The following is a 23,569-nucleotide window of genomic DNA, read 5'->3' on the forward strand; positions in this document are numbered from 1 at the left end:
AGATAGAAGCTAACTCTGGCTTGAGTCAAGTTCTTCCTTCCACAAAAAGGTTCCTGCCATTTTAGGGTCTAAGAAGCTAGAGAAATAAGAGACAAGGGGTCTTGTAACAGGAGTGACTAATATGGACTTGGATCCACGTTTGGGGGATGGACTGTGGCTAGGAATAAAGATGGAAAGAGATGATGCTAAGAAAATTAGCTTAGAAATTTCTGTGTTTCTTCAGACCCTCTAAATACCTATTATCATTTTTTAAAAAGACTGAACTAACAGTCCATAAAGGAAAAACTAAGTAGAAGAAAAATGGCTATAGTTCATACTAATAAGTATTATTGTATTGTATTTGAACTAGCAAATTTTTAGTTTTGATGCTTTAATATTTGATTTATTCATTACTTTACTTATTTTTAAGTTTCCATTTAAATGTATTTTTGCTCATTTTCTTCATGGATTACTATTTTATTGTATTATCTATAAAAGACTCATTTGAATATTTTCTGCACTAATTTATATTATTTATGATCAAGCATATTAATGACTTTTATATATATCATATATACCTGCAAAATACTCATTTGTAAGATTCTTATTCAATGTTCTCTATATGTCTATCAAATCTATTTTTAACACTTTCAGATATGTTGTTCTCTATTTATCTTTAGATCTGCCAAGTTCTGATAGAAAAATATTAAAGTTTTTTACTCTGTCTTTTAAAAAAAAAAAAAAAAGAAAGAAATTTCTGTGTTTTGTTCTCCCCATGATGCCATAGAGGATGAAGTAGTGGTGGGAAGGAGGAATACCTTATGCATTTTAGCTGTTTTGGTTTAGTTAAATACCACTTATAATAATGAAAACTGATTGTTTTTTGACCATTCTCTCCCCCCTGTGGCTGCACCTTGCTGCCCCCACCCATCACCTGTACCCCAAAATGAAGACTCATAGAATGTTACAATTAAAAAGAACCTTTGAGACATTTGATAAGAGTAAGAAAGTTACCCAAAGACGACAGGGAGAAGACCCAGAAAGCTATTCCCACTGATAATCACTCTACACTCTACTCCCAAGAGAAATTTTTCCCCAACCAGTCCACTTGAGGGCACTGGTTCCCCCTCGTGGTTATCTTTTGCATTGTTCCTTGTTCAAACCCAGCTCGTCCTGGAGAATTGGACCCAGGTCTTTATTGCTAGTGCCATAAATTAAATTTGGTTCCTGCTTTCAGTTCTTTGGTTCCCCCTGTACACCATCTATTTCTGCATGAGGTGGTTAACCGTAGTGTGGAAGGAACAAATCCGGAAAACATCGCAGAATTTCAAACTTGGAAAACACTCATTCTGCCCAACTCAGATGTGAAAAAAGGAAACTCTCTGCAACATACTTGAGAAATGGTATCTGGCTTTTGCTTAAAAGACCTCAAGGGAGATGAGCCCGCTTCTTTCTGGGCCAGGCCAGTACAATTTTGGATCACAGAATACTTAGGAAGTTTTTCTTTGCATCAAGCCTAAAGTTATCTCTGCAAATGCACTTCTTAATTCTACTTCTGCCTTGGATCCAAAGACTCCTTTTTCCACCTTTTTTGTGTGTTATGGATGCCTTTGGTAATCTGGTAAAATTTAGGGACCCTTTCTCAGGATGCTTTTTTCCCTTATTCTCACTTCATTTAATATTTTATTTTTTCCTCAATTACATGCAAAAACGATGTTAATATTCATTTTTAAAATTTTGAGTTTCAGGATATTTTTAAATGAATAAAACACAGGATTACAAAGAAAACAAATTGTAATGAAAACAAAGCTCTATTTTGATTCCTAAGTTCATGGACCCCAAGTTAAGAACCTCTGATCTAAGAGATGGTCTGACCAAGACAGAATCAAACAAGTCTATTACCTCCCTCGTCCTGGACAGTACATGCTGTCTAATAGCACAAAAGCTTTATAGGTCACCACATCATCCTCATGTGCAGCTTGCAATCCACTAAAACCCCCAGATCATTTTCAAACCGTTGTCTAGTCAAATCTTGGTGGATTTATGTATAGACAGACCTAAAGCCATGTTTTAGAGCTGGCTCCCTACTTGGATTTTTGCATGCCATAAATTTCTGGGCATCTTTCCCATTATTATTCTTCTTTTTCCCTACATTGTAACTTAGTTCCGTGGTAAAGAGATATATACACAGGCAAGTTTGTCTCCTCCTTCCTTTTTCAATTTAAAGCCCTTTTGATTAGATTTGCAATATTCCAAACGCATTCTTTTAAAAAAATTTTTTCCAATTACATGTAAAAACAATTTAAAAAATTTTGAGTTGCAAATGTTCTCCCTCCCTTCTTCTTCTTTCCCTCATTTAGAAGGCAAGCAATTTGATATAGGTTATACGTGTGCATTCATGCAAAACATATTTCCATATTAGTCATGCTATGAAAGAAAACATAGACCAAAAAAAATCCACCAAGAAAATAAAGGTTTTTTTTTTTTGTTTTTTGTTTTTTTTAAGTATGCTTCGATCTGCATTCAGACTACATTAGTTCTTTCTCTGGAGGTAGATAGCATTTTTCATCATAAATCCTTCAGGACTATCTTAGATCATTGTATCCCTGAGAATAATTAAGTCATTCATAGTTAATCATCGGACAAGCTTGCATTTACTATAAACAATGTTCTCCTGGTTCTGCTTACTTTATTTTGCATCAAATCATAGAAGTTTTTCCAGATTTTTTTCTGAAACCAATCTGCTTGTCATTTCTTATAGCACAATTAATACTCCATCACAACCATATTCTACAACAGTCATATCCTGATGGGAATCCACTCAATTTCCAATTTGTGCCACCACAAAAAAAAAAAAAAGTTGCTATAAATATTTTTGTACATATAGGTCCTTCTCTCCCCTCCCAATCTTTTTTAAAAGTCTCTTTTGTGGTATTTTTAAAGCTTTTTGGGCATAGATCCAAATTGAACTCCAGAATGGTTAGGTCAATTCACAATTCCACCAAAAATCTTTTAACATTCCATTTTTCTCACTTCTCCATCAACATTTGTCATTTTCCTTTTCTGACAAGTTAACTAATCTGATAGGTGTGAGGTGACACCTCTGAGTTGTTTTAAATTGCTTTTTCTAATCAGTAGAAACTTGAGTATTTTTCCATATGACTAGGTATCTTTGATGTCTTCATCTGAAAACTATAAATATCCTTTCATGACTTATCATTTGGAGAATGACTTGTATTTTTATAAATTTGACTAAATTGTCTATATATTTGAGAAATTAAGTCTTTCTCAAAGAAACTTGCTGTGAATTTTTTTTTCAGTTATAATTAATATGCATTTCCCTCCATACTGTTTTTTTTCCTTACCTTGTTTTTCCTCAAAATTGTTTTGCTTATGACCACTGTCTCTTCCCATATACCCTCCCTTCTCTTATTCCCCTTCTCTCCTACTTTCCTGTAGGATAAAATAGATTTTTATACTTGAGTGTGTGTTATTCTCTTTTTCAATTAGTTCCACTGAAAATAAGGTTCAAGCGTTGCCCACCAGGAATCCTGCCATCTTCCCCTCCATTGTAAAAGCTCTTTTATGCCTTTTTATGTGATACAATTTTCTCCATTCTACCTTACTTTACCCTTCTCCTTCTCCCAATACATTCCTCTTTCTAATCCCTTAATTTTATCTTTTAAAGATACCATCCCATCAAAATCAACTCACACCCATGCCCTCTGTCTTCTAACTACCTAATAATAATAAAATTCCTAGGAGTTACAAATATCTTCCCATGTAGGAATGTAAAGAGTTTTATCTTATTAAATTTCTGATGATTTCTCTTTTCTCTTTATCTTTTCATGCTTCTCTTAAGTCTTGTATTTGAAAATCAAATTTCCTTTTCAGCTCTTGTCTTTTCATCAGAAATGCTTCAATGCTCTTATTTCATTAAATATCTATTTTTTTCTCCTGAAGCATTATATTCAGTATTGCTGCATAGGTGATTCTTATTTGTAATTCTAGCTCCTTTCTTTCTGGAATATGTCATGCCCTTCACTTTGTTAATGTATAAGTTGCTAAATTTTATATTATACTGTCTATGGTTGCATGATATTTGAATTGTTTCTTTCTGACTGTTTACAGTATTTTCTCTTTGACTTGGGAGCTCTGAATTTTGGCCATAATATTACTAGGAATTTTCATTTTGGGATCTTTTTCAAGAGGATGGTAAATTCCTTCTATTTCTATTCTGCCTTCTGATTCTAGGATATCAGAGCAGTTTTCCTTGATAATTTTCTTGAACTATGATGTCTAAGTTTTTCATATGATCATGGCTTTCTGTTGGTCCAATAAATCTTAAATTATCTTTTCTCAATCTATTTTCCAAATCAGTTGTTTTTCCAATGAGATATTCACATTTCCTTATATATTTTCATTCTTTTCATTTTGTTTTACTATTTCTTGGAGTCATTAACTTCAACTTGTTCAATTCTACTTTTTAAGGAAATATTGTCATCAGTAAGCTTTTGTACCTCCATTTGGTCAATTCTACTTTTGGTTGTTTTTTGTTGTTGTTTTGTTTTGTTTTTTTGCTGAAGCAATTGGAGTTAAGTGACTTGCCCAGGGACACACAGCTAGGAAGTGTTAAGTTTCTGAGGTCACATTTGAATTCAGGTCCTCCTGACGTCAGAGTTGATACTCTATCCACTGAGCCACCTAACTGCCCCCAATTCTACTTTTTAAGTAATTATTTTCCTTAGTGAATTTTTGAACCTCATTTCTCATTTGGATAATTCTGTTTTTTAAGGAGTGCTTCTCTTCAGTAGATTTTTGTGCCTCTACCACTAGGCCTATTCTGTTTTTAAAAAGTATTATTTTCTTCAATAATTTTTTACCCTCCTTTACCAAGATGTTGATTCTTTTTTCATAATTTTCTCATATTATTTGCATTTCTCTTCCCAATTCTCTCTCATTAAATTTGTTTTTAAAATTTTGAGCTTCAAAAAGTTATCAAACTGTGCATACCCTTTGATCCAGCAGTGTTTCTACTGGGCTTACACCCCAAAGAGATACTAAAGAAGGGAAAGGGACCTGTATATGCCAAAATGTTTGTGGCAGCCCTGTTTGTAGTGGCTAGAAGCTGGAAAATGAATGGTTGAATAAATTGTGGTATATGAATGTTATGGAATATTATTGTTCTGTAAGAAATGATCAGCAGGATGAATACAGAGAGCATTGGCGAGACTTACATGAACTGATGCTAAGTGAAATGAGCAGAACCAGGAGATCATTCTATACCTCAACAACGATACTGTATGAAGATGTATTCTGATGGAAGTGGATTTCTTCAACAAACAGATCTAACTCAGTTTCAATTGATCAAGGATAGACAGAAGCAACTACACCCAAAGAAAGAACACTGGGAAATGAATGTAAACTGCTTACATTTTTCTTCCCAGGTTATTTTTACCTTCTGAATCCAATTCTTCCTGTGCAACAAGTGAACTGTTCGGTTCTGCACACATATATTGTATCTAGGATACACAGTGACATATTTAACTTGTATAGGACTGCTGGCCATCTGGAGGAGGGGGTGGAGGGAGGGAGGGGAGAAGTTGGAACAGAAGTGAGTACAAGGGATAATGTTGTTAAAAAAAAAACTACCAGGCATGGGCTCTGAATAAAAAATTAAAAAAAATAAAAAAATAAAAATTTTTTAAAATAATAATAAAAAATAAAAATTTGAGCTTTATTTTAAAAATTTAAAAATTCTTGTTTTTGTTTTTACTGAGGTAATTGAGGTTCAGTGACCTGCCCAGGGTCACACATCCAGAAAGTGTTAAATGTCTGAGGCTAGATTTGAACTCATATCCTCCTGACTTCAAGGCCAGTGCTCTATCCACTGTGCCATCCAGCTGCCTTCAGGAATTCTTTTTTTTTTTGATAGGGAGGAGGGAGCTAAGACCAATTCACATTTTTCTTTGAGACTTTGGATGTAGTTGTTTTGACTTTGTTTTTTTCTGAGTTTGTATTTTGACCTTCATAACAACTTTCTATGATGAAGTTCTTTTTTTGTTGTTGTTTGTTCATTTTCCCAGCCTTTTTCTTGACTTTTAATTTTATTTTAAAGTTGAGCTCTGCTCCTGGAGTGGAAGGGGCACTGTCCCAAGCTTCAGGGGTTTTTTGTACTGTGGCTTTCAGCACTAGATCTGGGGATCTTTAAGTTTTCACTCCTTCCAAGGTTGTATGGTCTAAGGAGAGGTATAGTTACTGCTCTACTGGCCTGCACTCTGGTCTTTGAGGAACCACAAGCATTCTTTTCCACCCTGGAACTGGAACTTGTGTCTCTACTCCCCTGCTGCTATCACTCCTTCTCACCTTGGGACTGAGACTGGGAACTGAATATGGGCAATGTAACAAGATGTTAAAGCATAGTTAGGTTCTCAGGCCAATCCAGGATTAATTATTAAATGTGAGGACTGAGTTAGCACCCTGGACATGGAGTCAGGATAAGCAAAAGTCCTTGGTCTTTATTCTTGGCCAAAGTGAAAGGAATGGACACAGAAATCTCCACATCCTTCCTCTTTGCTTCCCAGCCAGGAGTCACTCTGGCTTGTCTTACTCCACCCTCAAATCCCTCCTCCAAGTCTCTCTATATACCAACAGATGGAGCCAGCACAGAATAGTGGGGTGGGCCATTTTCCAAGCATATGCTAATAGATAGTCCAATCGCTAGTTAGCCTTAAGTGCTCAGTTGTCTGACCTCAGTGCATGAACTCAAGAGTTTCAGCCCTTTACAATTAACCTCTTTATGTAGATGATAATAGAATACTACAACTCCATTTCTTCAGATTTAAAGTTTGTAAAGTACTTTATCCCCAATACCCAAGTAAGACAGGCAGTATAAAGAGCATCTAGATGATGCAATGAATAGAATACCAGGCCTAGAGTCAGGAAGACAGCTTCTAAATTTAAATCTGGCTGCAGACACTTATTAGTTAGGCAAGTCACTTAATCTGTTTGCCTCGATTTCCTGATATGTAAAATGAGTTGGAGAAGGAAATGGCAAATCACTCCAATATCTCTGCCAAGAAAATCATAAATGGGTCATGAAGAGTTGGACACAATTAAAACAATTCAACAACTGAGGCTGTTAATGAGTCCTTTCATACATTTATTCCATTCATGATGCCATCCTGCCTTTTAAAGAACCTGACCATCTTTTATGACATCATTGCCCCTATTCTCAAAATCACTGCATTTAAAAAAAAATTGCATATTACTGTTCTATAAGAAATGACCAGCAGGATGGATACAGAGAGGATTGGCGAGACTTACATGAACTGATGCTAAGTGAAATGAGCAGAACCAGGAGATCATTATACACTTCAACAGCAATACTACATGATGATCAATTCTGATGGACGTGGCCCTCTTCAACAATAAGAGGATCAAAATCAGTTCCAATTAATCTGTAATGAACAGAACCAGCTATACCCAGAGAAAGAACACTGGGAAATGAGTATGGACCACAACATAACATTTCTACTCTTTATTATGTTTGCTAGCATTTTTGTTTTTTTCTTCTAGGGTTATTTTTACCTTCTTTCCAAAGCCAATCTTTTCTGTGCAACAAGATAACTGTATAAATATTTATACATATATTGTATTTAACATATACTTTAACATATTTAACATGTATAGGACTACTTGCCATCTAAGGGAAGGGATGAGGAGGAGGGGAAAAGTTGGAACAGAAGGTTTTGCAAGGGTTGATGTTGAAAAATTACCCATGCATATGTTGTGTATATAAAAAACTATAATAAAAAATAAAATTTAAAATAAAAAAACAAAAAATAAAAATAAAAAATTACATCCTAGATTTATTTATGTGAATGATACATTCCCCTCCTTAGAATGTAAACTGTCTCATTTTTGTATTTGTATTCTTTAGTTCAGTGCTGAGTAGATGATTAATAAATAAATGACTTCTCCTTTCCTGCCTCCCAGGCACAGTCTTTTCCATCACAATATTTCTTCCATGCTATAGTCAATTAAATACTTTTAAAAATGCTTACTTTGGTATTTACTCAACAGAAAATAAGTGTTGGATTACATCATCCTCAGAGGATAGTCTTTATGCCTAAACAATCCCCAATGGTCTAGAACTTCCCCCAATCCCCTCTAGATCCTTTATACCATTCTTGGACTGTACTCCTATCTCCACTTCCAAGGGAGTGACCTTTGCAATATGGAAGTAAATAATAAAAAGTCAGAAATGAAAAGAATTAGGAAGAAAGCAAAATCTTGCATTTCATGATGAGGAACTTGATTTCTGAAAAGACTAGAAAAACTTACATGGACTGATGCTAAGTGAAATGAGTAGAACCAAAAGAACATTATACACTGTAACAACAAGATAAAGTGATAATCAACTCTGATGAACTTGGCTCTTTTCAGCAATGAGATCATTCAAAGCAATTCCAATAGACTTCTGGTGGAAAGTGTCATTTCACATCCAGAGAGAGAATTATGAAGACTGAATGTGAATCAAAACATAGTATTTTCACTTTTGTTGCTGTTGTTCTTGTTGTTTGCTTGGTTTTTTTCCTCGTGGTTTGTTTTTTTTTTTCATTTTCGATCTGATTTTCCTTGTGCAGCATGATGAATACGGAAATGTGTTTAGAAGATTGCTTGCTGTCTTGGGGAACAGGAAGGAAGGAAAGGAAAAAAAATTAGAACACAAGGTTTTGCAAAGGTGAATGTTGAAGACTATCTTTGCATGTATTTGGAAAAATAAAATTCCATTTAAAATAAAAATAAGTTGTTTTTTTTTTAAATTCCTGGCTTACAGTATTTTTTAATCAGAAATTGTCTACCTGACCAGTTAGCATCAGATCATAGGGAATTGACAGAAAAAGCACTTATTAAGTGCCTATCATGTGCTGGACATTGTTCTATGCATTTTGCAAATATTATAATTTGGGGAGGTGTCATTATTATGCTCATCTTACAGTTGAGGAAACTGAGGTAGGCAGAGGATCACTCAGCTAGTTAACGTCTGGGACATATTAGAACTCCAGTCTTCCTGATGCTAGATCCAGTACTGCCCCCTGTACCAGTAACTGTCTCTAAGAGGATTTGGGAAAAGACTTTTAAGATTCAGTCCAAGTTATTTAAAAAAAATAAATAAATAAATATTTAAAAAAAAAAAAAAAAAAGATTCAGTCCAAATCTGTTCTCATTACGGGAGAAACCATTCAGAATCCACCTGTTCCATCTTTGAACAAGCTGGTCCTTTTACCTATCATCCATGAGCGCGTGCACTGACTTTTTTTGACCCTTAAATCCCTACCAGCCAGCACCGTGCCCTGTATATAATAAAACTGAATAAACAAACGTTTGTTAAACTGAAATAAACCGAATCAAATCTCTCCTATCGAAGAGGGAGAAACTCTGCTTAATCACCGCATTGCAAGTAATTTCTCCCCTCTCGGCTCCCTCTTGCAACCCTGCTTCGGACTCTGGCCCGTATCCTTACGTTAAAACTCGCCCCATAACTGTTACGCCTTTATTTTCTAGTCGCACTGGAGCTGTCTGATATTTACATACTCTTTCTACGAAACTGAAGCTCCTGACCGGCAGCCTCCGCGCCTCAGCTATCTCCATCCCCCCCCCCCCCAGCGGGGAGCGTCCTATTCCCCACACAAGTGACAGCGAGTGCATCAAGGTCCGTGTCTTGACGGGGAGGCGGATCAATAAGGAGATGTGGAATCCCCACTGTGGGACTAGACTTTTCTGTGCCTCAGTTTCCTCATTTGCAAAATGAAAGGCTTCCCCCCCCTCGCGTCCATCTCGGACCTCATAGAATCCAAGCGTACACAGACAAGTGCATGTCAAGGAAGAGGAAACTAAAAACATCACTGCCAAGGCTCAGTAGCGAGAACTCGGCGTCCTCTCAGAACTTTCCCTTCAACTTTAGCCCGGGTGCCAACACGAAACAGACCTGGAGTTAACTCCCCTGATTCAAGGGGCCGCTTCCGGAGGCACGTGCAATCATCTCAAGTGAACTACAACCCCAGAAGCCTTTGGGGTTAATTTCATACAGTTCAAACCAATGGGAAAGGAGTTTCTTCACAAGCTAACAGGCAGCGAGGCATCCCGGGAGTCGTAGTTTCTTCTTATTACAAAAATAGGGACCCAGAACCCAGTCTCGAACTACCAATCCCAGAAGGCGGCACGTCCTTGTCAACCAGTAAGAAGAAAGGTCCTTCAGGAGGAGGCGGTGAAGGAAAGGCGGGACTCGGCGCAGGCGCAGTAAGTGGGGTTGGGGAATTCATGTGGAGGTCAGAGTTGTGTCTGGTGAGCTAAGGGTTTGGGCCCTTTTAATAACCGCCGCGCCGTGTCCCGCTCCTGTGTGCGCCCGCGGGGTACCTGAGGGAGGAGAAGGGAGAGGAGGTTCTAGGACAGAGGGAGGGGATCGAGGAAGGGAAGAAGAGCAGAGGGGCTGAGAGCCAGAATGAGAGAGGAAACGTGAGGAAGCCGAGGGAGAGAAGGGAAGGGGAAACTGAGGGGAGAATGGAGGGGAACTGAGGGGGAGAATAAGGGGAAACCGAAGGAAAGAAGAGAGGGAGAGAATGGCGGGGGGAGGGGAGAGAATGGGAGGGAGAACTGAGAAAGAATGGGAGGGAATTGCGAAAGAGAATGGGGGAAACTGAGGGGGAGAATGGGAGGGAACTGAAAGAAAGCATGGGGGAAACGGAAAGAACAAGGGGGAAACTGAGGAAGAAGAAATCTGAGGGGAAGAATAGAGGGGGAACTGAGGGAGAGAATAGGAGGGGGAAACAGAGAATAGGAGGGAACTGCTAAAGAGAATGGCGGGAAACGGGAGAATGGGGGGGAAACAGGGAAAGAACAGAGGGGGAAACTGAGAGAATGGCGGGAAACGGGAGAATGGGGGGGAAACTGAGAGAATGGCGGGAAACAGGGAAAGAACAAAGGGGGAAACTGAGAGAATGGCAGGAAACAGGGAAAGAACAGGGGGAAACTGAGAGAATGGCGGGAAACAGGGAAAGAACAGAGGGGGAAACTGAGAGAATGGCGGGAAACGGGGAGAATGGGGGGGAAACTGAGAGAATGGCGGGAAACGGGGAGAATGGGGGGGAAACAGGGAAAGAACAGAGGGGGAAACTGAGAGAATGGCGGAGGGAAAGAATAGAGGGAGAACTGAGGAAGAGAATGAAGGGAGAATGGCAGGAACTGAAGGAAAGAATAGAGAAGAAACTGAGGAAGAATGGGAGAAATTGAGGGAGAAGAGGAATTGATGGATTCCCCATATTCTCACCTTATCCCCACTGTGAGGAGGATGGAGGGGCAAGGCCAAGCTTAGCTAGATAATAGGAGAGATGGAAAGGAAAAAATGGTAGGGGACTCCTAGGAGGCAAAAAAGAGTTTGAGAGTTGACAGCCTAGTGTTAGTGGAAAAGACTTGAATTTAAGTCAGAAAACCTAGGCACAGCTTGAATTCTTTGATTCTCAATTTCTGTGTATAAGAAAAGTTTGAACTAGTTGGTCTTTGAAGCCTTTTTTAGCAATACAAATGCAGATAGACGTCAAAGCCTGGAAGATCCAGGTTTAAATCCTTTTTTTTACCCCAGCCCACAGTGTAGGCTAGCTTGTGTCTCTGGGCAAGGCAGCTAACTTCCCAGTACTCCTGGCAGCTCTTAAGACCATAAGTTGCCGAGAAAGTACTAACCTGCATTGCTAGAAATTTCCTCACTCTGTACCAGGAGCTCTTAAACTTGAGGTCCAAGGATAGCTTTTGGATAAGAAAAAAATTGTCTTTATTTTTACTAATGTCAAACTGGAATTTAACATTTCTTTTGATTGTAGGCAATGAACATTCTGAGGCAAGATCCATAGATTTTACCAAATTTCCAAAAGGGTGCATTACACAAAAAGCCTTCATTTATTACAATGAAGTTACAAGTCCAGTCCCTGTCCTTATGCCTTATAATTAGTTATAAAATCTGTGTGCTTAACCTATAGTATATTGGAGAGGAATAATATAAAATTGAGGGAGGGGAAAATAGTGAGATCATCTCTATGGTTAAATAAGATTTCTGGTTTCTGAGGTCTTCTTAATTTCTTTTAATCTCTGAAAAACTGCTAACTTTCCAAGAATCCATCCCTACTTATCTTTTTCCCTGGTGCTCCAGTTTCATGCTATCATTCTTCCAAAGGACTTTTACAGTTCAATCTTTCCTCTAATAACATGACATTCTCCATAATGGATAATGGTGTTAGTAGACATACTATCAGTGAGTGCTGCATTGCACATTGATTTTTTTTTTTTTTTTTTTTTTTTTTTTTTTGGATATTGGAATGGTATTTGATGAAATCCCTATCCTGTCATCTCATTCTCATTATAAGTGCTGGAATCTAGTTTTGATTTGTCAGGGGGAAGGAACTTTTACAGTGTGAAGTTAAATGGTATTAGAGACCTTACCCATGATTTTGGTCTGAGGAGTACCATACTAGTCCCAGCCCTTATCCTTGTCATCCAGTGTTTTAACTGAGGATGAACACAAGATCCATGACTTACTGAATTTTAAAATCTGTCTTTGAGTGTTAACCTGCTGGACTAAGGATGGGCAAAACCCTTAAGAAAATAGAAATCTTATTCTAATTAGAAAATAAATCTAATGGTTGGGAATGACTTTTCCCTAGGAAATGTATGGGCCAGGCTAGCTTTTTGTTTTTTCCCTGTAGGTCTAAGAGGACAGAAGACCAACACCATCTGAAGGAGACATGGCTGCTAAACTGTTTGAAGCTGTTGGCAAGTTTGGCCTGGGCTTAGCTGTTGTAGGAGGAGTTGTCAACTCTGCCTTATATAATGGTGAGGCGCTGAAGAAGAGCAGTTTTCTGACTCCTACAAAGGATTCCTGTTGTCCAATGTCACACCCCTGATAGTGATGATTATCTATGAAAGTGGTTGTCTGATAAAACTGACCTATCCAGTCCTTTCCATACTGTGTATACCCACAATTAAGTTGGGATTTGTTGCTGTTTAAAAAAGACTTTGTATAACTTTATAAGCTTTTGTTCTTTCCACTTTTTATTTACAAGTATTCCTCCCTTTGATGTTCTACCCTGTTAAAACATGCTTCTATCAACTTAAAATGTATATAATCAAATAACAAATATCATTTCCTTTCTACCTTGGATGGAATGTTTCCATAAGGGCCCCATGTTGTTTTGGGGAAGCCTATCAGATCCCACAATTGCTTCTGTATAACTAAAGTAGCACACCCCAAGTGCACAGCCAAGAAGCAGCTGAAAAGCAGTTTTCTGGACATAAAGGTTTGACCAAGGGAACTTCTCCTTCATGGCAATGTTGAGGCTTAAGAAGTAGAGATGCCAAATTTCCAAAAGTATCAGAGGGCAACTTCTGGGGGCCTGAGACACTTTCTCTAGTGTTCCAATAGTCACATTTATATAAATGGATGGCAGGCTTTACTTGTGATATGATCTTTGATTTAGTGAGCATGATCGTCACTCACTCCCATAATGCTTTGAGAGAAACAAAGACATCAGAAAATTAAAAGTGGAGGTTCTAAATGTCAAACTCCCCATTGGGAGTGCTGCACCTGAAAAGCACTTGGGTAAGTTGAAAGTATGCATATGACTCCAGTGGTGATGATCCAGGTAGTCTTTTAATGTGGATTGTATATTCCTGGAAATATGCTCAGGGGAGCAAGGGAGAGCATGGTTAATCATAAAATCAGCCATTTTATCTTCCAAGGAGAAATGATGTTAGAGAACAGATCCTATTACCTAAGCCCTTGGGGAAGCACATGGGATAGGAAGTGATTACTTGCTTACGTAACTCTTTAGAATCCTTTAGGGACACAAGTTCAGGAAGAGGAATCAAAAGAATGAAAGCTTACTAAATGAGCATACTTTATGCCAAGTCATCCTATCAGATAGGTAAAAGAGTTTATCAGTAAGTTCATTTACCTGACTTGCTCTTTTCCCTCTTCCTTTCTAGTGGACGCTGGCCACAGAGCTGTCATCTTTGATAGGTTTCGTGGAGTCCAAGACATTGTTGTAGGGGAAGGGACTCATTTTCTCATCCCATGGGTACAGAAACCAATTATTTTTGACTGCCGTTCCCGGCCACGGAATGTCCCAGTAATCACTGGTAGCAAGGGTGAGTATTCATTTTACACATTTTACAGTGTGGAGTTAAATGGTATTAGAGACCTTACCCATGATTTTGGTCTGAGGAGTACCATACCAGTCCCAGCCCTTATCCTTGTCATCCAATGTTTTAACTGAGGATGAACACAAGATCCATGACTTACTGAATTTTAAAATCTGTCTTTGAGTGTTAACCTGCTGGACTAAGGATGGGCAAAACCCTTAAGAAAATAGAAATCTTATTCTAATTAGAAAATAAATCTAATGGTTGGGAATGACTTTTCCCTAGGAAATGTATGGGCCAGGCTAGCTTTTTGTTTTTTCCCTGTAGGTCTAAGAGGACAGAAGACCAACACCATCTGATGTTGGAAAATATAGCTATGGATACTTAGTTGACCCCAAAATGTGTTTGGCATTTTCTCTGATAGATGGGGGCAGCTAGGTGCTGCAGTGGATGGAGTACCAGACTTGGACTCAGGAAGACTTAGTTTCTTGAGTTCAAATCTGACCTCAAACACTTAACTAGCTATGTGAGCCTAGGCAAGTCATTTCACCCTGTTTGCCTCAGCTTCCTCATCTGTAAAGTGATCTGGACAAGGAAATGGCCAACCATTCCAGTATCTTAACTAAGAAAACCCCAAGTGGGAGTCCCAAAGAATCAGACGTGACTGAAAATTGATTCAACCACTGCTAAATGCTAGCAAAATCCCAGTGCTTATTCAATAGAAGTCCCCATGGCAATTAAAGAAGACATATATTTTATTTTTCTATGAGTTTCTATTATAATCAGGACAAAAGGAGAGGGTAAGCTATGACATACATAGCAAAGAATTACATGGGTTGTGGGGAGGCAATGTATGCATGCATATATATGCATACACATATACACATTCTTCACTGAAGTCCTACTCAAATCCCTAATTGTAGCGTAAAGGTAAAAAGTAACTTGGGATTTTTGAATACTCTATAGAGCACAAACCTTTAGCAAGCGCTTCCAATCTAGAACAGTTTTTTTGGTATGAGCATGGTTTGAGCTGTCAAAATTATAAGTATAGTTAAATGTTTATACATACATGAAGTATAAAAATATAATACTACTACCCATGCTGTATTTTCCTTCCCCTTTCTCACTCTCCCACCTAGTTTGTGCTTTACTAGGGGTTTATCATTAGTATTATCTTTGTATGTGAATAACAGTTTTGCTGCAATTATTGCTTTACCATATTGAAACTGGTAAATAAAAGCATGGTGGTCTTTTTGATTCACCTTGGATGATTGGATGTTTTTTAAACTACTTAGTAAAGCTTAGCCAGGCGGCAGTGAGGCACTTCTTTTTGGTATCTATTTATCCGGTGCCAAGAGAGGAGATGAACGTTGTCTGGAGTGAGCTCATTGGAATTTGAACTTGGAAAACCTAACTCTGAACTCCTGCCATATTATATGCATTAAATGCTGTGCTACTTTGTCTTAGGGACTTCTCATGTATTCTCTTTTCCAGTTAAGTTGGAAGGGTCCTTGAAGATAGCTTCTTTTTTGTTTTCCTGTTTCTTCAGAGTCATCTCTCCCTACCCATAATTTATTAGGGTGGAACATAGGACTGTCAGATAGTGAAGTCAATCTTTCTCTTTGACTAATAGTTTTGGAGAAAGGGTCTTTATAAATACCAACACATTGCTGAAAGGTTTACTTTCAAACAAAAATGACTGTCTGTCATACTATAGGAAACAGTGTTGTAGGAAGATGCCAGACTAGGAGTAAGACTTAGTTTTGAGTCTTAGCATTTCCATTTAATAACTGTAGGAAGTCAAGTCACCTATATGCCTAAGTTTTCCCATCAATATTCTGCTTTCTTTCAGAGATGGTTTGAAGACTAACCTAGAATATGTCTGGAAAGTGGTTTGCAATCTTAAAAGCATTATATAAATGTAAAATGCTATTTGTTATTGTAACCTCCAGAATGAAAAGTAATGACAAATGGGATGATGAGGAAATTTTCCTAGCCTTGGGGAAAAGTGGGTTGTACTCCTGGGGTTCTGAAGGATTATCTTTGTTTCAAGTTATGACATCTATCTTTCTTTTCATTTGACTTATTGGGCTTCTTCTCGGTACCTACCACATAGTAGGTTTGTTAGTTTTCTTTGTCATGTATTCAGTCTTAATTACTGATAATCCAGAAAGGCTTGGGATAAAATGAAAAGTTATCTATCTTCCTTGTAAGATCTCTAATTGACTAAGGTCATGTGGTAGGTACCCTGTTAGGATCTGTGAACATATTTGTGTACAAATACACACATACACACACACACACACACCGCATATAAACAATAGGTGCATAAAGCCTTGTACCAGATTTTAAAGGGATCTCAGAATTCTAATAGATAGAAATGAGAAGGGCATTTAACCCAGGAATGAAGAACAAAAAGTAGAAGGTTGTGTACAAGGAACAGGAAGGCCATTTTGGCTGGAACTTAGCAGATATAGTGGAATAATGTGTAATAAATTTTGAAGGTGGACTGGAGCCATAAAAGCTTTATATTTAAATACCTTCCAAAAGTTTTATTTTGGGGGAAGAGATATAGAGTTTTGAATAAGGAAGTCAGACCTGGGCTTTAGGAATATCAATTTGGAATTTGGGTGAAGAATGAAGTAAAGAGACAAAAATCCTAAGGCAAGAAGATCAGTTAAGAAACTATCAAACTAGTCCAGTCAAGAAGTGGTAAGAACCTGTACTAGGATAGTGATCCTGTGAGTAGAGGAAGGGGACAGGTATAAGAAGTATCATGGTCATAAAACCAACCAGGATTGGCAACTGAAAAGATAAGTGGATTGAGGGAGAGTGAACATTCAAGAATGATTCCTGGTTTCCAAACCTATATAACTAAAAAAATAGTAGGAGTTAATGAAGACAGATCAGTTGAGGCAGGGGGAGAAGATAATAAATTCTACTTTTAGACCTGAATTTGACATGCCTATGGGACTTCCAGTTGTAAAAGTCCAGTAAACTTCCCAAAGGAAGTAAGGAGGAGGGGAGGCAATGTGTGCTTGTTGTTTAAATCTTTTGATGGATATTAGGAGCAGCATCCGTGGCCTGGGGTAAGAAACCCCTTTAGACTAGTCAGTGTCTTTGTGCCATAAGAGCAGTGAGGAGGCTTGTCCCTGCCAGCCCATTGACGATGTAGAACTTGAAAGAGGACCTAGGGCTACATATATAGACTTGGGAGACATGTGCACAGATATGATCATCAAACCTGATAGAAAAGACACGTGTAGACAAGACCCAAGACAAAATCATGAGGTGTATCCACAGATAAAGGCGAGACCTTCACAGTGATCTGGGGAAAGATTAGGAAATAGTGGCCTGATAGCTAGGAGAATCAAGAGAGGACAATGTTGTAGAAAGGAGAGGGAATCTAGGAGGAGAGTGTGGTCAGTGGGATCAGGTGCTTCAGGGTGGTTTCCTGACCCTAAAACAACCAGATTAATTGGCTTCTTTTCTTGTTGGGACATGTTTGAGATGGAAAACTGGTCATATGAGATTTTTGCGTCTCCCAAACTTAATTTGTCATGTCACCTCTTTTCTTCCCTGAATACAGATTTACAGAATGTCAATATCACTCTTCGTATTCTCTTCCGACCTGTCGCCAATCAGCTGCCCCGAATCTTCACCAGCATCGGCGAGGACTACGACGAGCGGGTGCTGCCATCCATCACCACTGAGATCCTCAAGTCAGTGGTGGTAAGTAATCAGGCAGCCTATGGACTGGAACCAGACCGCTTACATATTGCCAGGAGCAGGGAAATCAAACTTTTGTTTGATTAGGATCTAGGTATGGTTTCTTGGTTTGTTTCCCTTCTTCCTCACAAATCTCCCTGTTTGCTAATCTTCTTTTGAGTCAGGCTCGATTTGATGCTGGAGAATTGATTACCCAGAGAGAACTGGTCTCCAGGCAAGTGAGTGATGACCTCACAGAGCGAGCTGCAACCTTTGGGCTCATCCTAGATGATGTTTCTTTGGTAAGATTCTCTGTTACCTTTGATATCGTACCAGACTGTTCCTATAACTATTTGCAGTTTCTGTCTTGCCAATATATGCCATCCCCCGCCATATATTGAGGCCAATAACTGAGAGTCGTGTTAGACCTGAAAGTGCTGAGGCTTCTTGTAAATATGAAGCGGTCTTCTTGGAGTTTCTTTAAGCTTTAGCTGTTTCTGCACAAGTCTGAAAACTTAGAAAGCTGCCCTCTGCCATGCACATTTTTCTTAGAACCCTTAGCCCTTCCCAGACTCTTCTTTGCCATTGCATCTCTCACCCCTGTAGAAATGTGAGCTCTTCCTACAGTAAGGGAAGTCTCATTAACCCTGTTTGACATGGGAAGAAGCTAACTAGAGTAAGGGGGAAAACCTGAGCAGAGCTCTAACAATTTCTGTCCACCTTAGACGTCCCTGACTGGTCCCTAGGAATTCCAGAACACCCCTGGTCTGACACTTGTCAGTGGAGCATCAGAAAGACCCCAGTGAAAGCTGAGACAGTGTAAATAACTGGTTTGTCTCCCCAAATGGCATAAGCCATTCTCTTGAGATGTTATAGTCTGTGTATTTATGTGGCCATTATATAGCACTGAATGTCATAGCCCAGATAGAAAACAATACAGGCAGGATAGCATTTCAGATCAAGGAAAGTGTGGAAAGGGGTTCGTGTTTCCAGATACTCTGGGAAAAGTCATTTGGAGCAATTTGTCCAGGAGGGTGGTGAGGGAGAGTGTTTCCTGTTCCATTCTACAGCACATTGCTAGCAAAACGCACCATTTTCCCCCAAGCGTATGCAGCTGTTCAAACAGTCACCTCTTCCCCAACACCCACCCAGAGACAGTAGTTGGACCTTGGAATAGATTCAAAAGAGGATTCTCTGAGCGCCCCCTGTTGGTGAAATACTGGCTTGCAGCCTTTTGACCAATGGCACAGAATGTTCCTAAAGTTCCACACTGAGTGTGAGAATGCACTAAGTAAGAAGCCAGTAAGTTGGCATTTTGTTCAGCTTTATCCATATATTATTCTCTGGGAAAATGTGAGCTGCCCACAAGAGATTTTATCTTAGTAGCATGCGATAGTTTTGTAGGAAAATTGTTACCCTTCACTACTAGTCCCTTTGTAGTGAAATCTAATTCTACTTCATTGGCACCAAGGCCTTTCATTTTTGCAGTAGCTTCTGTCTCAGTGCTACATATGTGCCCCTCCTCCCCAAAACTAACTAAAATAGATTAAAGGCTAAGCCAGCAGTCAGACAGCTGCAATTCTGAAGGGGGGTGATTTAGGATTGGGGCACAAAGTGGGGCCCAGGTTGTAAAATTTAGTATAGGCAAGCAACAAAATCTGATAGAAAAACCAAGACTTTATTTTCCTTAATTTAAAAAATTAAAAGGGTAAACACATTGATTGTTCTTTGACTGGCCTCTAGTAGCAGTCCTGTGATGTGATCCCCACTGTTCTTAGAATTTGTTAGCATATATTTGACTAGCCAGGTGATTCGATTATCTATGTTATTTGTAGAACAGATCTATAGATAATAGGTATCTGGAACCTTTGTAAAGAGAGGTGGTTTTTCCTCTTCTTTAAACCTTTTACCAGAAGGGCTCTGATTTGAGCTCTTTCTCTTTCCAGCCTGTAGTGGAGGTGCTACTGAGAAATGAATTGGCCGGAAGATTTAGAGAAGTCAGTGGGACTGGATAATCCATAAGGATAGTGCATTGTTCTCCTGGGTCATTGAGCTGGCTAAATCCTCACCTATCTGAGACTCAGTTTTTCCATCTGGCCATCTTTGGAGCTTTAAGCAGGGGAAATCAAAGGATCCTGGGAGAAAACTATCTGGAGGTGGGGGGCCTGAGTTGTATAAGCTCCCTAAGGAAGGTTGGAGCCGGTTTCTTCTAATGCTTACAGGCTATTGTGAAAGGCTCCAGCTGTCGCTTTCAGTGTGAAATTGCTATATTGGGTGTGACAGAACCATACAAAGTTGGATATTTGGGGACTTCTATAGAACCTTTAGTGAAAACTGTTTGGACCAGAGTATGGGGGAGGGAGGGAAGTTTTTGGCCTCACTGGCTCCTCCAGCTGCTGGAACCATTCCTGATCTCTCTTCCTCCAGGAGGCTGTGGGGGCCTCATGACCAAGCTGTGTGAGCAATTATGCTTCCTCATCTTATGCTCCCTTTCTCCCCTCAGACGCATCTGACCTTTGGGAAGGAGTTCACGGAGGCAGTAGAAGCCAAACAGGTGGCTCAGCAGGAAGCAGAGAGGGCCAGATTTGTAGTGGAAAAGGTGAGTGTTCAACCAGATGGTGGAAACCTCTCTTTCTCTTCCCTTTTTTCTTCATGCTTTCCCATTTGCTGGGTGGCCTAGAGATCTATTTTCTGTCATTTGTTCCTCTGCAATAATTTTAGGAGGAGAGAGAATCAAGAGGTAGGACTCAAACAGTTCTATCTCATAGTTCTCTGGGAATGTTAGGAACATTTGAATTTATAGTCCTAAGTCACTTATGTAGAAAGGAAAAGATCACCCTTAAAATAAAAAATATCCCTACTATAAATAGAAGTGTTTCTCACAGAATATTTTCAGCTTCTCTGAGAAATCCTTTTGAAGAAGACTTTCTGTGGACCTGTGGAAGAAAGGTTCTATCTGCCAGTTGAACTCAATAATATCTTGTGGTACACTTCTTGAGTTCAAATAGATCTTTTTAAGGATTCCCATTCTGATATGTAAAATAGTCAATTTCATCTCTAAACCTAACCTCTCTCTTCACTACAGAACTAAGTGAAACAGTAAATGGTTTAATATATCATCATCAGCCTAGTGTTTTCTTAATTTTAAAAATATTTTGTATAGAATTGGTACCATAGCATAGATGCCTTTAAATATGCCTCCTTTAAATTCTTCTAAAGTATAGTTTATTGTCTTCTCTTCATTTTGCTTTTATAATTATTGGAGAGGTATATTTGTGTTGACATTAATAGAAAAAGCACCAAAAAATACTCATCTGGGACTTAGCTGGTCTCAGGATCTATAGGAAGGAATTAAATTCCTTCCAATAGAATTAGATGCCTCCCAATGAACCCATGTGGTAATGGGGAGTTCCAATATTATTCTTTAAGCATCTATTTGTAGGGAGACACAAAAGCCAAATTCTTTTCTTTAAAGTGCTGGATGTGATGGGCATTTTGTTTTATTTAGGAATTGGGAGTTGGAAGGGACGGCTGATCCTGGAACTCCTTATGTCCATTCTTTTTTCTGCCCTCCTTGTCCGTGGCTTCATCTGGTTCAGAGCAGGAGATGTTGGCTGTCAGGGAAATAAGATAGAGCCAACAGAGATCAATCCCTACAATAATTGGCTATGTATGGGGAGTGGAGAGAGGAAAGGGGGTTGAATTGTGTTAAAAATGAACTAAGCGTCCCAATGGTCTTGTGATGAAGAAAGCCATCTGCACCCAGAGAAAGAACAGTGAGAACTGAATGTGGATCAGACCACAACATAGTATTTTCACTCTTTTTGTTGTTGGCTTGCATTTTGTTTTCTTTCTTGTGTTTTTTTTTTCCCCTTTTTGATCTGATTTTTCTGGAGCAGCATGATATTTGTGGAAATATGTATAGAAGAATTGCACATGTTCAGTGTATATTGGATCACTTGCCAACTGGGGGAGAGGGTGGGAGAAGGTAGGGAAAAATCAAAACACAGGGTTTTGTAGGGGTGAATGTCAAAAATTATGTGTATATTTTGAAAATAAAAAGCTTTTAAAAAACTGAAGTAGACAAAAAGCTTTCTAGATGACATAGACTCTTGAGTTAAGGAAAACACTTGGAGTATTAAGTCCCTCTGGCAACAAGTACAGGTAAAAATGGAGTTTTTCCATACTAGGATTCATTGCTTGTTAGTTTCATTCATTGGTGGTTGGTTTCCTCTTTATTGTGGACTCTCTTTCCAATTCTTTCAGGCTGAGCAACAGAAGAAAGCAGCCATCATCTCAGCAGAGGGTGACTCCAAAGCAGCCGAGCTGATTGCCAATTCACTGGCCACTGCAGGAGATGGCCTAATAGAGCTTCGTAAGCTGGAAGCCGCAGAGGACATCGCATACCAGCTTTCCCGTTCTCGAAACATCACCTACCTGCCTGCTGGACAGTCAGTGCTCCTCCAGCTTCCCCAGTGAGGCCTGTGGCCTCACCAGTCCTACCCCACTCAACCATGATCTAATCCACAGTCTTTTCCCTGCCCCCCTCCTACCCAAAATCACTGTGAAATTTAATGATTTGGCTTAAGCAAAGGAAATAAAATTAAAGTCATTTTGGGATCTTTAATTTCTCCACAAGATTAAGCTCTTTCATTTTTACATCTCTCTTGTCCACCCCAATTTTAAGTGAGAACTAATATCTGTCTTGAACAAGTGGCTCGGGCAACAATGCTCTCAATCCTCTGGAGAAGTTCAACCTCGGTGCTGCTGGGAACAGGTCAAAGGAAGAAGGGCAGAGACAGATATACAAGTGGACAATTTTAATGAACTGATGTAAACTAGAGCTTCCCACCATTTGACAGAGATGGTGAGAAAAAGATAGCACCCAGAGCCTTAGTTAGCTATTAGAGAAGGGAGCCCTCCATTTGTTCCAGTGTTTTGTTTATAGACATAGTTTAGAGGAGGTGCTGTGGAGACTCGGGAAGGAAATGGTCCTATTGCCATGAGGTTGATCATTAACTATGGGACTAATGGAAGCACATGTGTATGTGATTGGTACTGAGAAAGCTGGCCTTTCAGGGATATAAAGGAAATTATTTTCTCTTCCTCTAATCCAAAGGGTTCTAAGGATGGAATGGTCTTTGGGGGATCCACCTGGAAGCTTCTTTCTCCCTCATCTCTAGCATCTTTTAAAATGCTTAGGAGGGAACTCTCTGTGTGAGGGATTGCATTCAGTACTGACTGAATATCCTCTCCATTGATGTGCAATTCTGAGTTCCTGGCTCTTTTATTCAGAGAACTGACCTTCCAGACAACTTTGTGGCTCAAGGAATGGGAACAGCCATGGGGGAAGAGTACAAATTGTGTAACCTGCCTTCAATAAATGACACCCAAATTCCCTATCTTGGCTATGTTGTGTTATTTGCTAGAATCCTGGGATTAGAACAAAGCTTTCTGGCAGATTTGAGCCGCATGTCTTTGCCTTTCTAGCCAGGAGAAAAGTCTTGAACTAAGTAAAAAGAACTTGATGTTTCTGTTCCAGGCAAATCTGAAATGCATCTCCCTGGTGTCAGATAAAGTTTGTCAGCAGTTGAGCTATTGAACTGGAGAGTGTGGAAGGAGGTGGGGATGAGATAACTTACCATCATTGGTTGTGGGGACCACTGACCCTGACTATAAATTAAGCAGG

General features: G+C 39.1%; 1 protein-coding gene across 2 annotated transcripts; it reads left to right on the plus strand.

Moving 5' to 3' along the window:
• The first annotated feature begins 10,155 nt into the window (after positions 1–10,155).
• On the plus strand, positions 10,156–23,282 carry PHB (prohibitin). Of its 2 annotated transcripts, none has more exons than XM_031966079.1 (7): positions 10,156–10,284; positions 12,738–12,864; positions 14,017–14,178; positions 17,762–17,904; positions 18,066–18,182; positions 20,384–20,479; positions 22,147–23,282. In XM_031966079.1, exons 2-7 carry the CDS (start codon positions 12,777–12,779, stop codon positions 22,357–22,359), a joined length of 819 nt encoding a protein of 272 aa, XP_031821939.1. In that variant the 5' UTR covers positions 10,156–10,284; positions 12,738–12,776; the 3' UTR covers positions 22,360–23,282. The 2 variants fall into 2 exon arrangements, with proteins under 2 accessions (XP_031821939.1, XP_031821938.1); XM_031966078.1 differs by having other exon boundaries at positions 10,261–10,329.
• The last annotated feature ends 287 nt before the right edge of the window (positions 23,283–23,569 follow it).

This window comes from Sarcophilus harrisii, chromosome 4 (genome assembly GCF_902635505.1).
Source record: "Sarcophilus harrisii chromosome 4, mSarHar1.11, whole genome shotgun sequence".
In the NCBI taxonomy this organism is placed as follows: domain Eukaryota; kingdom Metazoa; phylum Chordata; class Mammalia; order Dasyuromorphia; family Dasyuridae; genus Sarcophilus; species Sarcophilus harrisii.